Raw genomic sequence first — 23,129 nt, 5'->3', positions numbered from 1 at the left:
AGCAGCTGCAGTAGGAAGTTCCATCAGAGAGCATCTGGAGTCCTGGTGACCTGACACAGCAGGTCTTAACTGGCTGAATATTTGGCATCCCACCACGCTATACGACACTGACAGACATACACTTTCGTGTTACTTACCTATGGCAAATCAAGCTGTGTGCAGTCCCTGAATGATCTCAATCAAAGCTACAAAGCATCAAAGCGCCAGAGCCTCCAAATCCAAGCTCATTTGCAGCCATGTCCAACAAGGTTGCAACCCATCTACTTAAAGACTTTTTCAACAAAGGTGTAAAATGGTTAAGTCCTTGACAAATATTGATCTTTCTGAGATGGCCTGTCTCCAGTCAGGAATTGCTCATCCAGCATTCAATTAGCTGACATGCACTTCTGTGCAGCCATGTACATCATATCTGTCTGCCTGTAAACACAGTGTTGCTCTGTATGTTGCTGTGAAGGTAGAGCCTCTTGCTTGTACCCGAGTATCTCTAGCAATCCTCCCATCCCATGATCAGCTTATTCCCACTATGACCTCTAAGTAGCATCTTCCTGGGGAAGAGAATACTCCCTGTCACCAGCCATAAACTACAGCCTTGCTGACAGTGCTGCCATTCACCCACCTGGTTCTGGTACACTGTCGTCTGAACTCTCAATTTCTGAGCTACTCTAGGAATTTTTGGAAGCAGCAAATAGAAACAAGGGCATGAGAACTGCATATTATACAGCTTACTAGTGCATCCATGCTAACGACGACAGAACCTTTACTGATACCAAACAAAAAAATCATCACATGCTGATGATTTTTTTGAGAAGCAGAAGCCATTTCTAGGCTCATTGGTACTGTAAAATTCTGAGCAGTCATCAGTGAATACAGGCATTTACAGCTGCAGATTTATTAAGGTAGAATATTCTCCAGCCCAGCTCTACCTTTCATTGACACATTATTTAATTAATTTATATATCAGCCCATATTTTCTGAAGCAACATTTAATGTGGTTTGAATCAGGCAAACAAACAGTACATGATTTTGAGAAGCTGGTGGCTCTGCATTTTGAGAATGGGACAGGAAGGAATTCAGGTCCTTTTAAAGGTCTCCCAATTTGCCAATAGACAAAATAAATGCATCCAAAATAGCAGAATCACGGAATTGTTGCAGTTGGAAGTCACCTCTGGAGAACATCTAGTCTTTGGGGAAAGTTATGTTTTGTTTATGGAGAAAGTACACCTATTTTCATTTGTTTTAGAAACAACTACAGAAAGCAAACCTATTGGGAACAGAGGCATATATTCTTCATTTATCATCACTATATTTCACCAACAAATATACTCACCTACCCTCTGCATCTCAAGAAATGCCAGAAAAATTGTTCATAGGAAATGACACAAACGAAAAATCCATGCAAATAGAAACAGGCACGCAATAAACAAGAACAACATTTTACCTGTGACTTGTATAACTCTAATAAGCACTGCAAGTCCAACCCTTTAAATTATTGTGCAAATTATAACCATCATCTTTTGTTAACAGTACAGCCTTACAGAATATAAAATTATGACTGTGGTACTGATATGCTAATAAGCTTTCTGCACTGTTGGATGGTTTAGCTGCAGACAGACTAATGCTGGCAGCAGATGAATAATTGCTCTCCATGTACTAAACATAACAAAGCTGCACAGAACTTCAGCATTTGTCAGCTTTATTTGTTTAAATGAGAAAAACACTGACAGCAGTTATTGCTGTAATCCTTTTATTTATCAGACAAGAAAACTCTAGTTACTCTTAGCAGGTTGGATCTTCTGGTGAAACCAAAAGTTGAAATATTTGTAAACTAATTCTGAGGTGCATGCTGCAATGTTCAGGCAAGAAAAATAAAGCAGAAGGAAATTAATCAAACTGTAATTATTTCATTTTTATCACACTAGCATCTACTAGCTCAGGCTCTCACTTTATGAGGCAGAGTACATAGAGAGAGCAAAGTTCCTGTTCCGCCACATTTCTGGAATAAACAGAAAAGGCAGACTATGGATTACTCTCTTTTCTGCAACTCAGGAAATAAGGCAGGAGAAGACGAAATAACTTGGTCTCTAACCGACCAATTGACTGTGGCAGCGCAGAGATGGAAACCTGTATCCACCGTAGTTGCAGCGTGTGTTGGCTTGCCTACACTGATTTTCTGCACAAACAGCAGCAAATCCACAACAGGAGAGACTTCAGTGCAAACTCTTCAAGCCCACCAGGACCCCTTACATTCTCAGGCAGCCAGCACGTGTCACAGCCCATAACTACAAAGCTTACAAAAATCCTTCCTCTCCTGCTGCTGCTCCTCCTCTTCAAATTAACAGTGACTCCTGTGCTACTCTAAGATTGTTATTTCTGCCCTATAAAAACAAAATCATGCGAAATTGGATTCCATGTTCATCACAATGACAGAATATACCCATTGTCTACCAACAGCTGTCCTTCCTGTCCTTTTATATGTACGTGATACAGTGCTGTAGGTAAAACCCATCAGAACAGTGTGCCTTCAAGTGCCAAGTACTTCTTGCATATGCCTGGCTAAGAGGTTGCTGGCAGGAATTTATAGAGATGCTTAGATACATTTCCTGTATTCAGCATTAAATTTCCTCTTGTTTGGGTTTCTTGTTGCTATTTTTCACCACTTTTCTATACATCCTCGCAGAATTTTAATCACATAACAAATAGTGGAAGGATGGAAAAGGACAGACCCATTTTAATGTAGCGTAACCTCCCTTCAGTGAGCACACCAGACTCACACCCTTTAACCAGAGGCACCATCCTTGGCATAAATTCTAGTGCAGCTTTTCACAGATGGAGCCCACGCAGTACGCAGAACACTGTGCATGCTTGGTAACAAACATGTTTATGCCCCAGATTTGACTCCAGAAATGAGGGCACTGCCAGTATGCACGTTAATTCTAAAAAACCCCGATAGTCTCCTGTTTACTGAGGGCTAAGGAAGAGTTCCAAAATAATTTATGGATATGGATACATCATGGTGAAAGACTATCCATGCCTGTCCTTCAACATTACACTGTATATAGCCTTTACTTGCATTTTTGTGTCCTAAGGACCATTATGGTAGTTTTTGGAACTAAACTGATAGACACACTGAACTGCCTGGACCACACTTATGTTTAGAGAACAGTACTTTTAGGGTTAGCTGCATCCCTGGGCTAAATTCAGACCTGCAACGTTTATATTCCAGGTCCCATTTGCTAAGCCTATGCCTCTGTGTCTCAAAGCCCAATGTTACTGGTGTTATTTAAAAAAAACACCTAACGTTACTTTATCTTTTTTTATTGTGTTATTAATCCAAGGCTTAGAAAACATAATTGCAGTATTCACAAGACAGATTTTCATTAACCATATGGAAGAAAAACATTTAGTGACGACATTTCTTCTATATTGATTCAGCAATGCCTTTAGAAGTAAAGGTTATGCCTATTAAATTATTTTCGAAAAGGTAACTGTAAAAATTAAAATTCATCCAGATTAGCATTTACAAAGTCTTCAGTATGAAATTTCTCCAGAATGCGTCACTTAAAAAGAATGCCAAACACCACTTTAGGAGACGTAACTTCTTTTTAAATGGCATTTTTTTCCTCCAAAAAGGAATTTCTTGTATTGATAGAGAGGATGTTATGCATACACTGCTATTTCCAAGACATCGAGTTGCCTAGCAATCTTGGAATTTAAGAAGAGGAGGAAAGCAATAACAAAACAGAATTGTGAAATTACAAGACGGTGCAGCATTAAATTGGTTTGCAATACTTATCAAGATGCTTCTAAATGAGAAAAGATATAGGGTGTGCTGGGAGCATGATAAAATCTGTTGATCATTTTCAACAGTCTCCCTTCTCGTTCTCTTCTTTTAGATACGCACTTTTACACAATGGATTTCTCCTACTTAAATTTATTACCTACCAACTACCTATCACTGCTTGGGGGTGAAGGCAAATTTCAACCACCACATTGGCAGTTTTTCAGGGTTCATCCTGACAGAAATTTCGTAAAAGCATGTGTGTCTCTGTTTCTAGTTCCCACTACAAATTACGCCATTGAAATTCACAGAACTACTATTCCCTCCAAAACCATGATTTTCTTTCAGAAAGGTCACTGTCTGTGGTTAGTGTTTGATCAGGCCCTATGTCTCCACTTGGAAAAGCTGGTGGTGCATATCCCGTCTGTTGCCATCTCTGTGTAACACCTCCTACATCTACAGTCAGTTTAATTCCCTTTGTTTTCCCCATTCATACTATGCTGCTTCTGCCAGAATCTGTGTTCCTTTCAGCTCTGCCCTTTTCTTCCCCTCCTCCACCCACTGCTTTCTCTTTTGCATTTTGGGAAACGGCTTCTCCCAACTCTGCAAAGCTGTGTCTACATGGTACATCACAAGCAGACATGAGCTGGCTTTACCAACACACCAAGCTAACCAAAACACGTTGTCACAGTAGCCCAGCAATAAGCTTAGGCTGATACACTGCGCCCTCCTGCCATGGCTTATTGGCTGTGCTCAGGGCAGAGCGGACATCGTCGTGTGACTTCTGAATTAGAGCCGGTTCCCAGTCCTTCAGCTCGGTGCAAGCCTGCAGCTATCTGCAAAGTCACACGACTCTCCTTGTTTGTGTATCTCTGAATGTGATCTCCTGTTCTTTGCTCCATTTCGTATATTGTTGATAGACACTGCATTCAGATAGATCTCCCGAAGGACACATTAGCCCTTACCTGTAGTCTCATCCATGCTTTCCTCAGACACGTGCTCATTTTGATGGACCCATTCACCATTGCACTTGAAGAAAATCTGCATAGCTGGCATAGCTTTACAGCGTAAGACAATGGGGTTGCTTTTTATAATGTAGGCATCATCTGGCTCCTCCATAAAATGAGGCAGTGTTCCAGGAGCAGATGGGATAGACTCTGGAAGGGCTTCACTGTTATCATTTCCTGAAAGGGAAGGAAAGGAAAATACACATTTTTCATGTTGTTGCACCCTTTGTATCATGTCATTGAATTGATTAAATACCATTTTGGATTTTATTAAAAACTAATTTTATTACAGAAACACCTGCAGAACTCAATAGCTGTCAAGATTGTGCTTTGCAAGGAATTTGACACACATACACACAAAAAAAAATAAAATAATTTAAGTGTAAGAACTGTCAAGAAAATTGGCAGAAAAGAAGCATCAGACTCATCAGAAAACTGCATCATCACTATTGCCAATTTTATAGACGGGGAACTGAGGCACAGACAGATTAAATGAGTCACCTAAGGTCATACAGAAAGTCCATGGAAAAAGTAGAAACTAAACCTTATTCTCTTGAGTGACAGTCCAGTGCCTTAACTACCAAATCGTTCATTCTTTCACTGAATTTAATTTCCTTTAGACATTTGCTGCAGATTTTACAGGGATCAGAGTGTTAACCACAGAGAAATATATTGATATGAACAGCATTACTGTAGCGCTCCAACAGTGGAATAAGCAAACTGTGATTTCATACCCACTTAGAGGAAATTTTCAATATGCTTTTACACTGTTCCCATTTACTACAGCCCCTTTAAGGTGAGATAAAAGTGGAAAAGTGGTTTCTGTAGGGCCAGAAACTACAAGACTGAGCTTTCTCAGCTTATATCACAGACAGTATGATCCAAGGGCATTCGTTCAGCAACGTATAAGCCCAGGTGTCTTACTTTCTGAATTCCTGTGCTTAGACATGAACATGGAAGGACTGGAACACAAGCTTTTCCTTTACTACAACTCTCCTAATTGAGTCAAATCCTAGTTGCTGCTGTCAAATCCAGGAAATTCCCATTGATTTTTAGGAACGCTGGGATTTATTTCAGTAGTTTGTCAGTTTTGTGAGAAAATTCAGAGAACAGCAACAAAAGTAAGTCAGAAGGGATCAATTTATGAAGGAAGATTAGAAAGTACTTAATACTGTTATCATTTGGCTACTACAACGTAGCCAAATGGTAACAGAGGAGGACATAGTCTATAGGCAGATGAAGGGAACACAGTATCAGAGAAAGAGGAATAGCTGAGGGCAATATACATGTGATTTAACCAAAACCAATGAAATTAAGTTAGATGAAAGATAAGTTATGATGATATGAAGTAAGTCTAAATACCTTCACAGGTCTCCACAGATTACGGAATAATGAGAACAGGCTTTGCCTTTATTTCTATTAAAAACAGGTATCTCTCACTTAGCACTCAGTGTATCTGTGTGTGCAAATATACGCTGTGTATGTGCTGTGAGATCATTACGACTTTCAAATGAATTCAATGTTTTAAACTACATTCACAGTGTACTTTATAAAATACTATCATAACTTTTAGCATTTTACTACTGAACATTTATGCCAATTTCCATCTTGTCAATCTTCAGTAATACTGCGTCCCTGCAGGCTTTATTAAATCCATGCTTTATAGGAAATAACAAAAATGTCATTATAAGATTTTGGAGAGGCTTGGAAATCCCATGCTCCCATCAATGCTTTGAGTGCTTCAGAAGGCAGCAACACGCTTGTGCTGAGGAAGAATAGCAGCCAATTTTATACGGATCATTCAGCGAGAGAACTTAGAATGACCCATTGTTATTCCAGCAAATTTGCTATTTAGGGCAAGACACAAAGGATTAAACCCCAGCCCCGCTGAAATTAAGGGCACAATTCTCCTCGCAATGTGGCATCCGGATTTAATGATATGGCTTTACATTCTTGTTAAGTGTTTCTGATGAGCACCTGAAAACAACAGATTCTACACCTCCTATGGGATTGCTATGCCTTTGTCCAGCTCACCTCACCAACAGATAAATTGAGTGAAGCACAAAATATTTTATGCTATCACCAGCAGAGTGTATTTCAGCTGTGGAAGTGGCTCACTCCTAAAGAAAACATCTACCATAAAGAGGTAAGTCAAGGTGCATCTTTTCACTTAGATGTAACTGGCACTACATTAAGTGCCCTTGGCAATCAAACTAACAAAGATCACACGACACAAAAGGAGGAATGATTTTCTATATCCTATCCCCAACAGACTCACAGATAGATATTACTATATTTTTGCATGCTGTACAAATGTAATTGCTTGAATTCACTGTTGTACAACATTTTATAATCCAGATGAAATCAGCATCTGGCAAGAATGTACTTCATTGAGTACAAGAGGTAAGCAAAGCAACTCATTACCCTATCCCGTGTGAGGTTAGGCTGGAATGCAACTCTGTGCCTCTAAGAAAATTCACAAAGGATTTGCATTCCTTGCTTTTTGTTTATGGAGACAGTACTTTTCTCCATATGGCTACCTAATCAGACAGGGACTGCAATGACACCCATTAACAGTGTTGTGATATCTAGAAGTTTTGCATCATAAATATTTAGTGTGATTTATGATACACAAGACTTACTTTACTGGTCCTTTTATCATGCTTAAACAGAAGAGTCACACAGCAGTATTTCAGATACATTAAAATAAATACCCTTCTGCATTTAAATGTCGCACTCTAACCCTAATTTAAATGACATTTCCTGCCATGCACACTAAAAAAAAAAAACGTTTGATGATGAGACAAGTTGCAGTGTCTACAGCTCCCTGGGACTGGAACAGGTATGATCACACTCTGAACAAGTGCTACTGTTTACTTAACCACAGCTACAACAAGAAATTTATCAGTGAATTGAGAATGCATACTCGTCCATTTTTAACAGTCTACTGATGCCAAGAGTGAAGTTAGATTAACAAATGAGGTATTTTTTTCCTTCACTTTCAAAGGCCATCCTTTTCTTCACTCTTACTTTTTTTTTTTTCATCCACCCTGCATCTTCTGCTAGCAAGGACTCCTTTCTAGCTTTGGAGTCCTTCCAGCTTTTATCTCAAAGCTGTATGTTCTTACCAATCTGTATAAGTAAAGTTTGTCATACTAAGGAAGGACAGACTCGTACAGAACTTCTCTCAGCGAGGGCTCTGAGAGTGCTTTACAAATCTTAAAACCACAGCATAAACTAGAAGACTCTGCTTTAGCAGAACTGCATTTATGTTTCACACACTACCTTCTCAAACATCTATACAGCAACTAAATGCATTTAAAAGCAATCAACATTAAGTCTGATCTCTGAAATGTTCCTGTTTAAAGACCATAGTACACCAATTAGTATGAAAAAAATTTAGCACTTGTGCAAGCTGTCCACCATTAGATACCCACACGTTCATTGACAGCCATCTGAATCAGTGGTGTTCTGTGATTACCTTAAATTTCTTCAGTAACAAACATTGGTAAGAGGTACTGTCTCTTCTGGTATTACCTACTAGATTAACAGACTCCATACCTACACACAGGCATGACAGAACTGAAAAATTTTCTCTTTCTAAGAGATACTACTCTGATTCCACTAGTTGGTATGTTGCAGTAAACCCAAAAGAACTCCTTCCAGTACACTGAAGTTCTTTCAACCATATTGTAGTATCAATAAAATTCAAATTTGCTACATCCTTCTCCCTGTATTTTTGCAACTGTTAGAGGGCAACTTCTGACATACTGGTTTCGCTGTGTACTGACTATCACTTTTTCAAGTTGATGGGCCATTTCCTCAAGACCACAGCAAAAACTGGTCTCTTGATTTCAAATTGCATTGTCTAGCTCACTGCTCATCTTGCTGCTGTATGAATAAGAGGTCACGTAACAGACTTTTGTACAAGCTTCAGGGGAGGGTAAAATTATGTGAACAAAGAGACTAAAGAAAGGAGTATTTGGCCCAAAGCATTATTTCATGTTCAAGTCCTAAGCAGTTTGTCTACTGCAATCAATAGCAAAGCAAGATTAGATGAATTATTATGAGGCATTTCAACTCTCTAAAAACAGTCTAGAAGTACTTAGCTGAAACAGGAAGATGCATGGAGCCAGCCAAATCTGTATCATGCAACTCACCTCCTTCAACTGATCACTTGAACTGAATGCAGTTCATTGTTTCAGAAGTATCCTTCTTGAAAGTACACTACAGAATCCGAGCATTCCGGAATATAAAATGAAGACACCATATGATTAAATATGTAAGTAACAGGAGCTGTCACAGACCTTAATCACATCAGTGCTAATTATATAAACCATAGGAAGATGATGCCCAGATTGATGTTCTGACATTCTAAGAATCAGATACTGCCCATTCTTAATCAGGTAGAACAAATCCTAGGGTCAAGTCCCAAAAAATGTTATTCAGAAGGCTATTACTGATGTTATATAAATACACACGCATTTCAGGATAAATAATATTTTAGCTGAGATAACTACAGTAGCTGCTGACCAAAGCAAAGCCTCTCCTAAAGTGCACTTAATACTTGGATTTTTTTCACTTAATGCATCTTTCTTTTGTGCATCATCATTTGTGTACCCTAACTTGTATTCAAATTCATCTGAAAGCCTACTGGAACTTTGTAAGGGTTTTGATTTCAAATTAGTAAGGTTTTTCATTTATAACTGTCAGTTTTCAAGATTCAGGCCATTCATAGTTATAGAAAAATGGCTGGTTTAATGCATCAGTGAATCACAGAAGACCAAACTATCAAACACAATTCTTGTATTTTTCATTCCTGGAAAATTACCTTCCAGGAAGTGTTTTGTGTTTTATGTTCTGCACACTAGTCCAATAGGAACTTTAAATCTTTTTATGACAATAATAGAAACAAAAAAGAAAGGAGGGGGGGGGGGGGGAAGTTAGGAACAAACACTAAATTCTTCTACGAAATAAATATACTGCTGTTAGTTGTCAGATCACATTAGAAAATCTTGATCGCAGCAGACATGAATCTTTCAGTATTCCAAAACTCATTAGGATATAATTTAGATGTAAAAGTGAGATTTTAAAACAATGAAAAATCATGAGTTCTAAACTTTTTTCCAAATTAAGAATTATTTAAAATAAGTAAGTAGCATTACTTTCTATATTAAAAAAAGAAAAAAAAAGTTAGGCGTGACCCAAACAAGCCAAGTAACTTGCTGTTATGAATAATCCTTTTGTAACAATCATCCTCATAAGACAACTACATCCTCTATTGCCACCCATCATGGAAGATTCAACTATTATCACCACCACTTTCAGATTATAAAACCGAGTATAAATTGAAGTATTCTCTATTCCCTTTATCTCTCCATCTCTTCCCCCCACCCCTACAAAAAAGAAAATAGAGTTGTCTAAGGGCTGGAAGCACAGATACAAAAACTGCTCATAAGTCTCTAAACACAGTCACTTTTAAATTTTGGTGGTACAAGAAAAGCAAAGCTCTAGACAGAGTAACAAACATGATTATTTTCCTACCTTAGTTTCCTCCCACTTTAATGAAGCATTCCTAAGAACAGAGGATCCCTGCTTTCCCTTTCTCCCTGTGGGATTTTTTTTGGTTTAGTTTTTTTTTCTAATTTCTGTAACTGCCCTGAAGACTATTTCCTTCCTTTATTAGCTGTGCCCACAGGGAGACAAGCCATTCTGATATAAAAGCACTCCCTCTAACTTCCTTGCCTTGCTCAAAAGTTCCTCCCCCTTTGCTTCCTTTTTCCAAGTCCCCTGAATTTATAAATCTTGGCATTAGCATTTGGTTTCTTTATTAGGCTTTTGGATATCTTCCTGCACTCCAAGCCTTACTCCCCTGTAGGCAATGCAGAAAAAAAATGCCTTTTCCCAGATGTAAACATCCCAACCACTTGTTTTAGACAGGTCTATGCACTAGTGGAAAGACAATTAGCGATGACCAGAGTTCTGGACACTCACTTTCTTCCCTTTCCATGTATCTGATGCTGCTGATTCCTGTTGAACTTTGAACCACTTGCAGTCATTATTTTCTACAAAACTAAATAATGCCAACTGTCTTCTACACATACACTCATTTTTACAGGAAAGTCAGAAGATGAAAAAATTCATATTACAGAATACATAACTTCCTTACGCACAGAATGGTTTTCATAATGAAATCCGAGTCATCATTCAGTCAGAAAAGCAACTTAGTGAGATTTGTCTATTTTCTTTTAATCAGATGACCCTGTCCCATATGCAACAATGTGGGTTTTTTGGAAGTCACTCAGATATTGATGCAAGTACGAGATTTTGTTTCCCACATGAAATCCTTTAATGCCTTTGTTATTTCCTCTAGTACACGGATTTACTAAAGCCTATAGGGACATGGTATTTAGCAAAGATTGACAATACAGGAACAAGTGAGAATGGTCGGTAATAAAACATGCATGCTGATGAGTTTCACTGCATAATTTTCCTTTAAACTCTATATATTGAAGGGGAATCCAATTATTACTTATTCAGCACTCCTGGCAAATGATACAGAACTGCTTAATCGGTATGACTGCCACAGACCACCTACTCTATGGCCATTTTCATTTGCCTGCCAAATCTGTATCAATATATGATACAGATTTGTAGACAAGCAAAGTGGCACTAACTGATGTTCTGTTCCAGACTCTGCAATCTCAGAGTCAGTGTTTTCTCAGTGTTTCCTGCTGTTTCTACTTAAGTATATTCCCCAAAGATATAATTTGTAAACTTAGAGAAATGCTTTATTTTTTTAAAAAATGTTTTTAACTGAATTCCTGGTTTCTTCTGGCTACTGTATAGCACAATGCCAGATCTAGTTTTATTAATGAATGTCTGCATGCACCTCCAACACCTGTGGCAATGCACAGATTTTTATATATATATATAATATCCATGTACTATGACCACTACTATGCTGATACTACATCTGTTGTGTACATTACATGCTTCTTTCAATGTAAGCCATTTTATCTGTGTAACCTGACACATAATTGCACACAAATGGAAAACTACCACGCGAGCTGTTGGTCCTCCTCTTCTCCAAAAACACATACTTTTCAGCAAATTCAAGAAAAACTTCATAAGACTAGTAAAGGCAAAGAACTAAATACTTAATTCGCTTGATTGGGGATTAGGAAAAATAATCTTTGATATTCTAAACTTCAATTATGATCTGTGCTGCATGTAGTTATGTATAATATACTGGAGAAGAAGAAAAATGTTGTTGAGCACGTGTGAATGATGCAAAACTATGACACCCAGTGAGAAAATTCTTGAAGACTGTTAACACATACTGCAAAAGCTAAAAAACTTTCTTCCTCCTGCTCCTCGATATTTAAGATGACCACAATCAACATGGGAATGGTACACTCAAAGAGCCATCCCTGGTTACCAGCATGTGATCCTGTTGACGGACTTGGTCATGAGCTATGCGGTAAAATTTTCAAAACTGTTCCAGTAACTTGTGCTTCAAAGTCATTTCTGTTACCAAAGGAACTACCCAAGACTTTATCCTCAATGCTCTTAAATATTTGTACCAACATCTCAACCACTGGTGACCCTCAACATAAATGTCAAAAATAGTCCACATTTGTTCCTAGTCCTGTTGGGAAAACGAGGCTGAAGCTGGAAATGAAGAACCCACACCATTACCAGTTAGCAGTTTCCACTAAACAACGCAAAAGAAGAACAAGATATGGTATGAATATGCTACAGCAAAACAATGAGTAGGGAAAGCAGTACTGCTTATGTTCAGACACATTCATTATCCAGTGTTACTTTCCACCAGATTTCACATGACAATGATTTGCTTAAATGATGAATATTTAATTCAGCAAATGAATATATTAAAAGCAGCTTGGGAAGAATGTTTTCAGAAAGAAAATGTGCTTATACACCTGTAAGTACACTATGCAGTCACAGGTAAGAACTACAATGTAGGTAAACCTTTTCTCATTGCAGATTTTCCCACAATGCCTATAAAATTTCTGTATAGGGTTTAATGGATTAATAAAATTGGATTTAATTCAATCAATAATTGATTGGGGGGAATCTTTGGCATTGTATTTTACTGTTGGTATGATGTGATTAAGCATAGCAGAGTTTGCTTACATTTGTGTTACTATCAATTAAGCCTACTTTATTTTGGTAAATGAACCATGTTATAAGAAACTGGTCAATATTAGAAGGAAACTTCACTGCATGTGAAAGGCATGGAATTAAGAACCCTTCTTAATGTGACTTCTGTGCCTAACCAAACATTATAAGACAGTTGAAACACCTTCAAGCATATGGAACAGGTAATTGCAACTGAAGCACATACATATATCGTAAATATATATATATTTAGGGTCATTTTTCTTTCTCCCATGAGATGTTTGTTCACTTCTCATTTCAGTAGGGCCTGAAATTATAATTAGGTTGCCAAGACAATATTGCACAAGTGTAAGATAATAATAAAATATCAAAGTGGAAAAACATAAAGATGTCACTGATGTTTGAACTGAAATGACTTTCTGATATGAAAACAAAACAATGTCAGTGCAAGTCTGCAGAGACAATGATACAACAGTAATGCAAAACTGTCAGTGCCAATACAAGTCTACATTTACAGTTTCCTCTACAGGAAACAGCACAATGCCAGTGGAAATCAACGTGATTTCTGTAAAAGCACCTTTCGCCCATCTACTCCTCTCTAATTTGCACGCTGGCACAGGGTGTGGTTGAGCGGATGTGTATTGCACATGAAGGGAAATCTTCCAGAGGACTACCTAAGAATTCAGACAAATTTCCCATCCTAACATTTCAGTATAAGACAATGCACTTAAGGAAGCTTCTCATTGCAATGTGACAACTACCCACCAGGGCTTCACTAAAGAATAATGCTTCATGAACCAAACACAAAAATAATTACCAGTTATACCTGAGATACACATGAACTACAAGTATTCTGGGCTTACTGTGACACCAAGGCAGAGACAACTGGAGAGCTGTCAAGCAGATGAACTCGCTTTTGAATAAAAAAATACCTTTGAAAGTAGCAGACATCAAAATAACGTGTACTTGCACTGGTTCTCTCTGGTTTTGTGCATTCTAACTGTAGTTTTCAGGGTTGTGAAACACAAATAAGATAGCCTAAAAATCAAAGAAATTCAAACCCAGAATCATCTTCCATGATCAACTTTGCTTTACTGAAAAAAATAAATGGCTAATATCACAGTGAAGATTCTAAACTGGTAAAATCATATTACAGCTGAATTATTTCTACTCATTTCCAGAATGGACTGAACCTCACAACAAAACTCATGGCTTAAGTGTAAAGTACCTACCAAAAAGGCTTGTGAGGAAAAAACTCTCTTTTTGATGATGTTTTTATACCCAGGAGTACAGAAAACTAATAACACAAAAGTTATCAGTTTCAGAGCATGCTGCAAAGCAGAGAGAATTTTAAACACCTTTGCAACCCATTAATACAGCCTTTTTTTTTTTTTCCTGGATATTCATCTACCCTACAAGGAGGGAGCATTTCTCCTGCTTTTAAGTTACATGTCTGAGGTAGTTGCCACTTATGTTTTTAAGATACTCTCTTAAAAACTGACATCTCATAGGATGCCATCTGGTGGAGAAGTGGAAGTAAAAACTACAGTGCATGGACCCCTTTAACTCCTCCTGCTGTGCTGATGAAATCTGCTACACTGATAGGGTCTGAGACATATCAGTACTGGAAAAACTTGGCTGTGGAAGTGAAAACCCACATGCCTCAGTAACTAAGTCAGGCACTTAAAAGGATAGGTGTTCCTTTGAACAAAACAGAGTGCTGGTGGGAAATCAAGGATTGCTTAAAAACATACTCTACGACCATGATCATTCCTGTATTTCACACCTTAGCAGACAGGGTGTCCTAAATTTTCAGCACATGTTGAAAGTCACAAGTGTTGTATATACCTCTCAGCAAGCCAACTTTTGATATCAGTGTATTAGTTTCATCAGACCCTCTTGCTTCCTATGGATATAAAGTATAAACTTCCAGCAGCTGTACCATAATCCTTCCCATCAAATATTTGGGCGACAGGTGGAAAATTGTTCTGCCAGCTGAGGAAGACAAAATCCATTCCTCCTGGCAATTTTCTGCAATGAAAGCTCAAAAAAATGAATTTGCAATAAGTTGTGGAAATAAATCTAAAATATTATCACACAAAAGCAGTGTGCTCAGAATCTTTAGCTGCAAAATAACCCTGCTTATCTGAATTTTAAAGAATCTCATTTCTTCTTCTGTGTGCATAGGACTAGATATTAAGCTGGATGCTTCTACTTGAAACTACTAGTTATACACCTGCTTTTTTTCCATTTTGCTTTGCTCTGAAATGCACTGTGGCTTCTTTGATCATTACTCTTTTTTGCATGCATCAAGGAAGTCTGACGACAAATCTGGGAAGCACATATTATCAATTTCATTTTACAGAAGGGTAAGCAGTCAGTCTGAAAATGGACTATGTGAATAAGAGCAAGCCATGAAACTAGGAACCAAATGCCACAAGAGCTGTGTTCCAGTACTTAGTAAAACCATGCTGCTAAGCTGCATACAGTATTCCTCTGTTACTTAGGCGGCTTTGGATGACATTGTCTCCAGCTTATTAGCAGGAAAGGAGAGTGAAAGTCTATATATAATCATGAAAATAAGTTGTCTTAATAGGATTAAAAATCAGGACAACTGTGAAGTAGAATATACATACTTTTAAATGCCTGTTCATCATTCACTTTAACAGGCCTTTCCTACATAACTTACTTTAGTCTACAAAGCTGTAAAAGGTTAAATGCGTCTTCAACAGCAGTAAAACAGACACGTGAGAGAAAGGCCCAGTGCACAAGACTACCCACAGACTCCCAAGTGGTGAGTGGAACTCTCTGGAGAATGACAGAATGACCTGCCACATTGTGAGCAACTGAGCAAGCCTACTTTAATAATTCACTGCTCCTTGGCCAAAAAACCATGATAGCTAACCATGTGCACACTATTTGTCCATTAAAAGGCAAGTCAACATGTTGGTCTGAACCGCCTGTTCTTCTCACGGACAAGGAGCACACGTGGGGTCAGCTGTAACTGAGCAGAAAAGCTCTACTTCCCTAAAACATTCTGATTTCTTGTATTTCTCTTCCCCCCCACACTTTTCACCAAACAGCAGCAACAACATAATCATCCGAATGTCTTCTCATACAGAATCCATTTGAGAAAGACCCTATGATGTCAACAAAACTTTGCTGTGCCAGTATTCTTTAAGAATATAAAGTACTATTACTTTAGTGAGCAGGACTTCTTCCACAGAAAGGATTTTTATGCTAATATGAGTGAGGCCATTTTCTCAATCATTTATTCCATCTTCCTTCCCTTTTAATATCTTATGAGCTTTATTTAAGGACTGTATACTTTCCTTAAAACTCATAGGCCTCATTTAATCTCTGCGCACATAGCAGAAAGCACGATTTAGTTACATTTATTTATTTATATAAAACAGAATAAAGTTTAAAAGCATCACACCTTTATCCACAAATTCCAGCCTTATTTCTTCTCTGACTCTATCAAACAACCCAAGTAAAAAGTACTTCTGCAGCTCCACACAGGGCTACACCTTCAGATGTTTAACTGACTAAGACAAAACTGATACCAGTTCTACAGTTGATCACACCACCTACACAGATCAAGAATGAAAGCATTCACCTTTCACCATCTCCACCTATTCTTAACCCCGAGCCAGAAACTATCAGCTCACTTCATACTGCCAAGTCCCAGTGGGATTATCGAGCAGTCTCAGCAGAGCAACCAAGGGAAGAATGGTACGTGGAGACCAGTTCCCATTTATACAGCTCAAGTGGGTTCTTTTTATAAAAAGAAAAAAAGGGAAAAGAAAAAAGCCCTTTTCACTAGCACCACTTTCCCTCTAGAATTTAATTATTGGGCTGACATTGTTGTGCCCTCTCTTCAGCCATTTCATGAGAAACTTGCAGTTCAATGAAATTCATAGAAGTAATTTTCCATAAACCACATTGTTAATGGGTTGCAGGAGGGTAGGGTATTTATTTTCACCAATGAGGATTAATATGTTCATAAACCATTAGTGGTCTTTTCTATGCCAACAGAGATGAATGTGTTATCCTATTGTAATCCCTTATATACTCTAAATCTGTAAATTATACATATTTATAAAAATGATATATTGCATTTAAGTGGATTACAAACTTGAAGAATCTTTCATACATTTATTTAACATCTAGATTTTTTCTTTAAGCAGTATGCAAGGAATACAAATCTTTAAAGGCAAAAAGATTCACCAGCATTCTAAACAGATGAATCTGTAACAATAAGTCTTCCAGCATACAATGTGTGAAGAGTATCAAACTAGAGGAAAAAAATTACTTTAAAAATGCTCTGAGAAAATAGGTGGTAATACCAGACTTGTACATGTAAAGAGAATCAAATGGATGTGGACAATGATTGTATATTTAGCTAACAAACAGGACTGAAAAGACCCAGGCCTCAATAAAGTATTGAATAACCTCAAAACAACCCTAAAATTTTCAGTACGTATCAAATAGCTACTATCACATGCTGACTACACAGGGTTTGTCTTAAATGGCAATAGCATTAGTTATACAAATTTTAACAACGGTTTCCTGGAAATACATCATATTTATCAGGTGGCTGCAGGAGAGAAGGGGGAAGCTTTACTATCTCACTGTGCAGCCACATACTTCCAGATGGTGTAATAAGACCTCAAGATGTGTCACCTTTGGGGTTGATCACCTTTGGGATCAACAAACTGTCTTGAAGATTCAAGCTTTGTTGTTGCCTAGGATACTTGGCCTGTTTAAGGTGACAAGAAATGAACTCTGAATAAATTAACCAGTATCATTTCGCTAACTGATGTTCCATGTGCCTCAAAGGGCTGACACCTATAATGGTTGCCATTAAAAAGTCAAATATTTACTTACAGTTTCTACACTATGGAACAGTTCTTGCAGGCAGCTGGAGAAAGACACTACTACAATTTAGCACAGAAGCATAAGATAAGGCAGGAGATATAAAAGTGAGGGACGGCTTCTCTGGAGTGCTCTGCTTGGATTTTCTGTACATTTAGATGATCTCTCACATTTACACTGAAAGCTACACACATATTTCTGTAGTAGACTGGTCTTCGGCACACTAAGGCAAATAAACTGTCTTGCTAAAGTCTAAATTTAAGGTGTTTTTTAACCAAAGGACATTTTTAGAATTTTAAATTAGATTTTCAGTTCATATATAAAAAAGTAGCTTTGAACTTCAAATGCTTATGACCCAGAAAGGGAATTAATTAGAACCAAACTAGAGCAAGGCTAAAATGCTAATTTTGTTCCTCAACAATGAAGGAAAAATAGTGGATTTTTTCCATCTGTGAGAATATTAGGAAAAAAACTCCAATGATTATTTTACTAATGATACTAAGAGTGCAGCAAATAAAATATGTAACTGCTTGGATTCCTTTCAAGGATAACAAATAATTCACTGACAGAAAGTGAATTAAGTTAGGATAAAGTTAATGTGCTTATTAACATAAAAGTCAAGGGGAAATGATCATAATGTAAACTAACTTGTTTTTAAATATCACAACTCATTTTTATTAGGACCCAGCAATTTGCAGAATATATTTGAGCCCAAATCTAATCAGATATACACTAACAGCTTTAATCTGCTGCCCTCCTTCCATGTTCCCACCCCCCAAAGACTGAAATCAGCTTTGAAATTATGAGGATGGGATTCTTCAGCTGCTAATACTGCACAAAAGATACTCCACCATGACTGCTCTCCCTTGACTGGCAAGACTGTAATTACCATTTGGATCAGCTGCACTGTGATATACCAAAGAGAGTAACTTCCATGGGAAAAACTAACCTGAAGTACACTAAAAACTCCCATTTGTCCACAAATGGTGAGTGGAAACTAGGATTGCTCCCAAGTACAATTACCGACTTAATGTACCTGCTTATCAAACCCTGGGCCAAAATACAGTACCTGATGATGCAAGTACTGCTAGCTCAGCAACAAAGCAATAATAAATATAATGAATTCATACCCAGTTCATAGTTGCACCTGTGGTACAATGCTTATTCTTAGCTACAGCAGCATTTTATTTATAGAATGAGCCACAGAGCTCTTTCCTCCAACTTAATTCACAAATCAATTGTCATTATTAAGGCTAAAGGTGTCGACGTGCCCAACTACCCATTCAACTGCTGGAGGAGATGCTTACTGCAGAGCTATTCACATTCTGCTTCAAACTGGACTACAGACAAGTTTTTGCTTTGTTTGCAAGCAAGTAATAAGGCTGCTGTGCAACTGCTGATAATGTATTAAAAAAAGAGGGTGCAAAAATAACCCACACATATGCCAAACTGTTCTTCTCTTAAAACTACTGCAGCATCAAAGCTGTTCTGCAGATAAATGTCAGTTTAATTTCTTTTGTAAGAGTTGGAGGGGAAAAGAACCCCCACCTTTCTTCCTCCACCACCGAATGATAACGCATACAATTCTTGACAACAGATGTTGCATAACAAAGCACATCAACGTTTTTCTTGGCTGCCAGCATAGGAAAGACAGGCAGTACTTGTTTAATGCTACGCTTATAATCTCAGCAGAAACTCTCCCCAGCCCATCCATTTAAACTCCTCAAATCCCTGCATTTCAGTAAGAAAGGTATCAATGAACTGATATTCTCAAATACTGAGGAGACACGATTGCATCGGGGTCAAGAACAGAAAGTAGCATACAACACTTCTGAAAGAGAAAAATGGAATGATCACGGAATCCTTATTTGTCCAAAGACTTCTATTTGCATGAATAAAGTAGGATTTGTCTTCAGCTACAAGACACCTCAAGACAGAGTTTCTAAATATGCAAACATTAACAGCGAGTCTCATTATTTCTAAATTCAGATAAAAATAATCTTCTTTTACAAAAATGCATGGAGATTCTACTTGCAATTTTCAAAGTATTCTAGAATTGGATGTTTTCATATTAGAAGTTTCATGTTACTATAATTTATCTCCTATTCCTTTGAGAAAGAGCATAGAAACCTCAGGGTTTGTGCTGAACTGAAGTGAAAAAGCCAATTTCTTCCCTTGTACTTAATATTTAGATAAAACCTGTACTAAATACAATGAGAAAAGCCTTGAAAAAAAAGTGAATTGGTTCAATGTAAGTTGCTATGAAGCCAGCTCAAACCTACTTAGCTGAGAGGCTCATTCTAGAACTTGTTTACCTTAAGATTAGTTAAGCTGCACCACTGTGGAGGCAATGCATGGTTTGGCATTAAAACCTCGCAAGATCTTGGTTTGATCCCAAGTAACACAAGGCAGCCATCCAAACCCCATGTGGATTTTGATATATATATAGGAGTTGTGATAACTAGGGATAAGACAACAAAGATCCTGAGTGGTATGCAGAGAATGATGTAAGTATATCAAACTTACACTGTTCAGAAATAGCTCTTATGCCTACATGCACTACTTCTAATATCAGCTAAAATATCGTTCCCATTTGAAAAGTTGGCATTTTTCATTTCTTTTCTTTTTTTGCCTTGCACAGTAACCTTGCTGTGAATTGAACTCAAATATCAGTCACTGTCATAAGGAAATTATAGCATGGAAAAAAGTATGGTGTTTAAATTGTTAATGTCTGAATAGACAATAGCACAATTCCAAATACAAAAGGAACTTCCCCTCCCATACATTCCCTTTTTTAGCCATAGCCAGTTACCAAATACATGAGTAATGTGGAGCAAAACATGAATCACAGGGCTTCTTTGGGTTTATTTAAAGGTATTGTTTTATAAAGGTATAAAGTAAATTAAAACCAGGACCTGACTTGAGATGAAACAGATACAGTGACTTTTCTGCCAAGTAAAATATATAACAAGGAATAGAAATAAGAGGTCAGATTTCTTTCCTAGCATGTGCAAACAGCTCTCTCCAGTTCCTCCTTAGCTGACATAATCTCTTACAGTCCACTGTGTCCAAAGTTATCCTAATAATTATACTTACATGCAGTTATTCCATCTTTTGTTAAAATTCCAGTGGTACTCACTAAATAAGCCAATCTGTTACCCTTAATAATTCATCCCAAGAAAGTGAAAGAGCATTTCTCTTCAGAAGTCATACAAAATTTCCTAAAACATATTAATAAGCACAGAGTCTTCAGCGCACAAAGTGTTCACTAGCAAACATCCACCCTTTATTTTTCTAGTCATATTGCCATTCAGTAACAAATATGTTCCTAGTACTGACAAATACAACTTCTGGAAGAAATGGATTAAAAAGAGGACTCCCTAAATTAACTCATCTGCTACTAAAAACTTTATGTTTCACCTAATAAAGTAATGTTCATTCCTGCTATGTTCACAGAAGATAGTATTATTCCTATGATGAGATCTGGGTTCAGTTACCCTTAATTACTGAGACAATGATATGAAAATGCTCGTTTGGAAAAGACTTAAGCTAAGAGAGAAATACAGTTTTGTTTCTTCTAGCCCGAAGTGAGAAAGCAAGCTCTTAAAAAGATATGTCCTTTATTTTAATGATGACAGTTTTTGAGACCACTGCAGTAATGCATATATAGAAACACAATTTAGGTACACTCAGTAGCCAAGAGTAAGACATCACAGTGTAATGCTCATCAACTGAGTCTTAAATCCCTAATGATCTAATTAAAATTGGACTAAAGAATGCTGTAGTTCTTTTTGCTTCTTCAGGTAACTCAAACTTTATAAGAAAATAAGTAACATTAGGTATTAATATACATCATTCCAACCATAATACATAGTGCACAATTAAGATACGAGTTTAGACGAGAAGAATACTAGATTTCCAAATTCCTATAAAATACAGAACAAATCATATATTAGCTGTATTTGCAAGCATTTTCGTTCCTTGTTGCACTTTACGCAAATTAAATAGAGAGATGAATTAAATTGAATGATGGATCTTGATATTCCGAAATTTTATTTTATTATGATTGGGGGAAAAAATTTTCTCTGCAGCTAAATAATACAGTTTTGGAAGCAAACAGTTACAATGCTTTTTCCTACCAAAAAAAAAAAAAAGGTATTTCAAATACTATCCAGTTTATGAAGTATCTGGTATCCTTCACAATGGGGAAGATCCAATTAGTAGGTATTTTCTACATATGTAGAGAAACTTGAGTCATAGAGGTTTTTTAGATCTTTCTGTAAATACCAATCAAAGCAACAAGTGACATTTACATTTTCAAATATTTTAACGTGTGTTTGCAGCAACTGAATGTAATGTAACAAAGGGAAAAAAAATAGCCAGTGCGATGGGCACTATAGCGATCTTTGTGCTTCCACGTTAAAGGATAAGTCTGTACTGGCTATTAATTTTATATCTATGTACTTTTTCAAGGTATCCCCCTGCTTCAAATATTTTATGAAATAGACACATGGCCAGCTGCACCAGCTAAACAAAATAGACACAAAGAGAGAAGTAGGACAAGGACATAGTAAAATACACATCTTTTACAGTTTATTGGTATAATGGCACTGCAGACTGGTCAGTTCTTCATTAACCCACCTGCCACGTACCGGTCATTATTCATCCACAGCATTGTTACCCTTGGCTGGCGTGCATGCAACCCGATCCATCTGCAGAAGTACAACAATTCCAATTCTCAAACAGCAGTTGAGATGAAAACCCCAAAGGACAACCCAGAAACAAACACACACTCCTGTGTTCCTGTGCTCCCCCTCCAATTAAAGACAAGAATTCACCAAGTCAGACATAACGGGAGGAAAGATTAGGCGACACAGGGAAAAAGAAACAACAGGAAAATTGCTCTAGAAGGAACACTGGACACAGTTATCATTAATGTTTCAAATTAGCACAAGTTATCTCCATCCAATTGTACTCATGACGCATGCTGCAAGTGAAATATATATGATATATTCTCAAAACCAGATTGGCTTGCCATATCCACATCTGCTGAAATCATACGTTTTCAGCAACATCTGGCAGTTTCTTCTTAAGTCCCAAAGCAAATGGAACCCAATTAACCTGTGGACTTTACTCTTATTATTTCCTATTGACTACGCCAACTTAATCTGGAGTTGAAAGCTTGGATCCATTACATAGCTTCCTCTGGCTCCTAAGCATCAGGGAACCTCTTCTCTCAAGAAAGACAGCCTTTAAATTCACACGCTTCCTAACAAGGGGTAACCAGTTAATAAGTTGAAAACCGGAGGCATTAAATGCCA

General features: G+C 37.4%; 1 protein-coding gene across 2 annotated transcripts in view; it reads right to left on the bottom strand.

Moving 5' to 3' along the window:
- Nucleotides 1–23,129, bottom strand: part of UNC5D (unc-5 netrin receptor D) — a 173,343-nt gene that overhangs the window by 87,571 nt on the left and 62,643 nt on the right. For both annotated transcript variants that reach the window (XM_076358781.1, XM_076358782.1), the window contains exon 2: nucleotides 4,744–4,962. In XM_076358781.1, the coding sequence (XP_076214896.1) occupies nucleotides 4,744–4,962 (219 nt within the window). The remainder of the gene's footprint in view (nucleotides 1–4,743; nucleotides 4,963–23,129) is intronic.

The sequence above is a fragment of the Aptenodytes patagonicus genome, chromosome 24 (assembly GCF_965638725.1).
Source record: "Aptenodytes patagonicus chromosome 24, bAptPat1.pri.cur, whole genome shotgun sequence".
Taxonomy (NCBI): Eukaryota; Metazoa; Chordata; class Aves; order Sphenisciformes; family Spheniscidae; genus Aptenodytes; species Aptenodytes patagonicus.
This window is presented reverse-complemented; position numbering and strand designations above follow the sequence as displayed.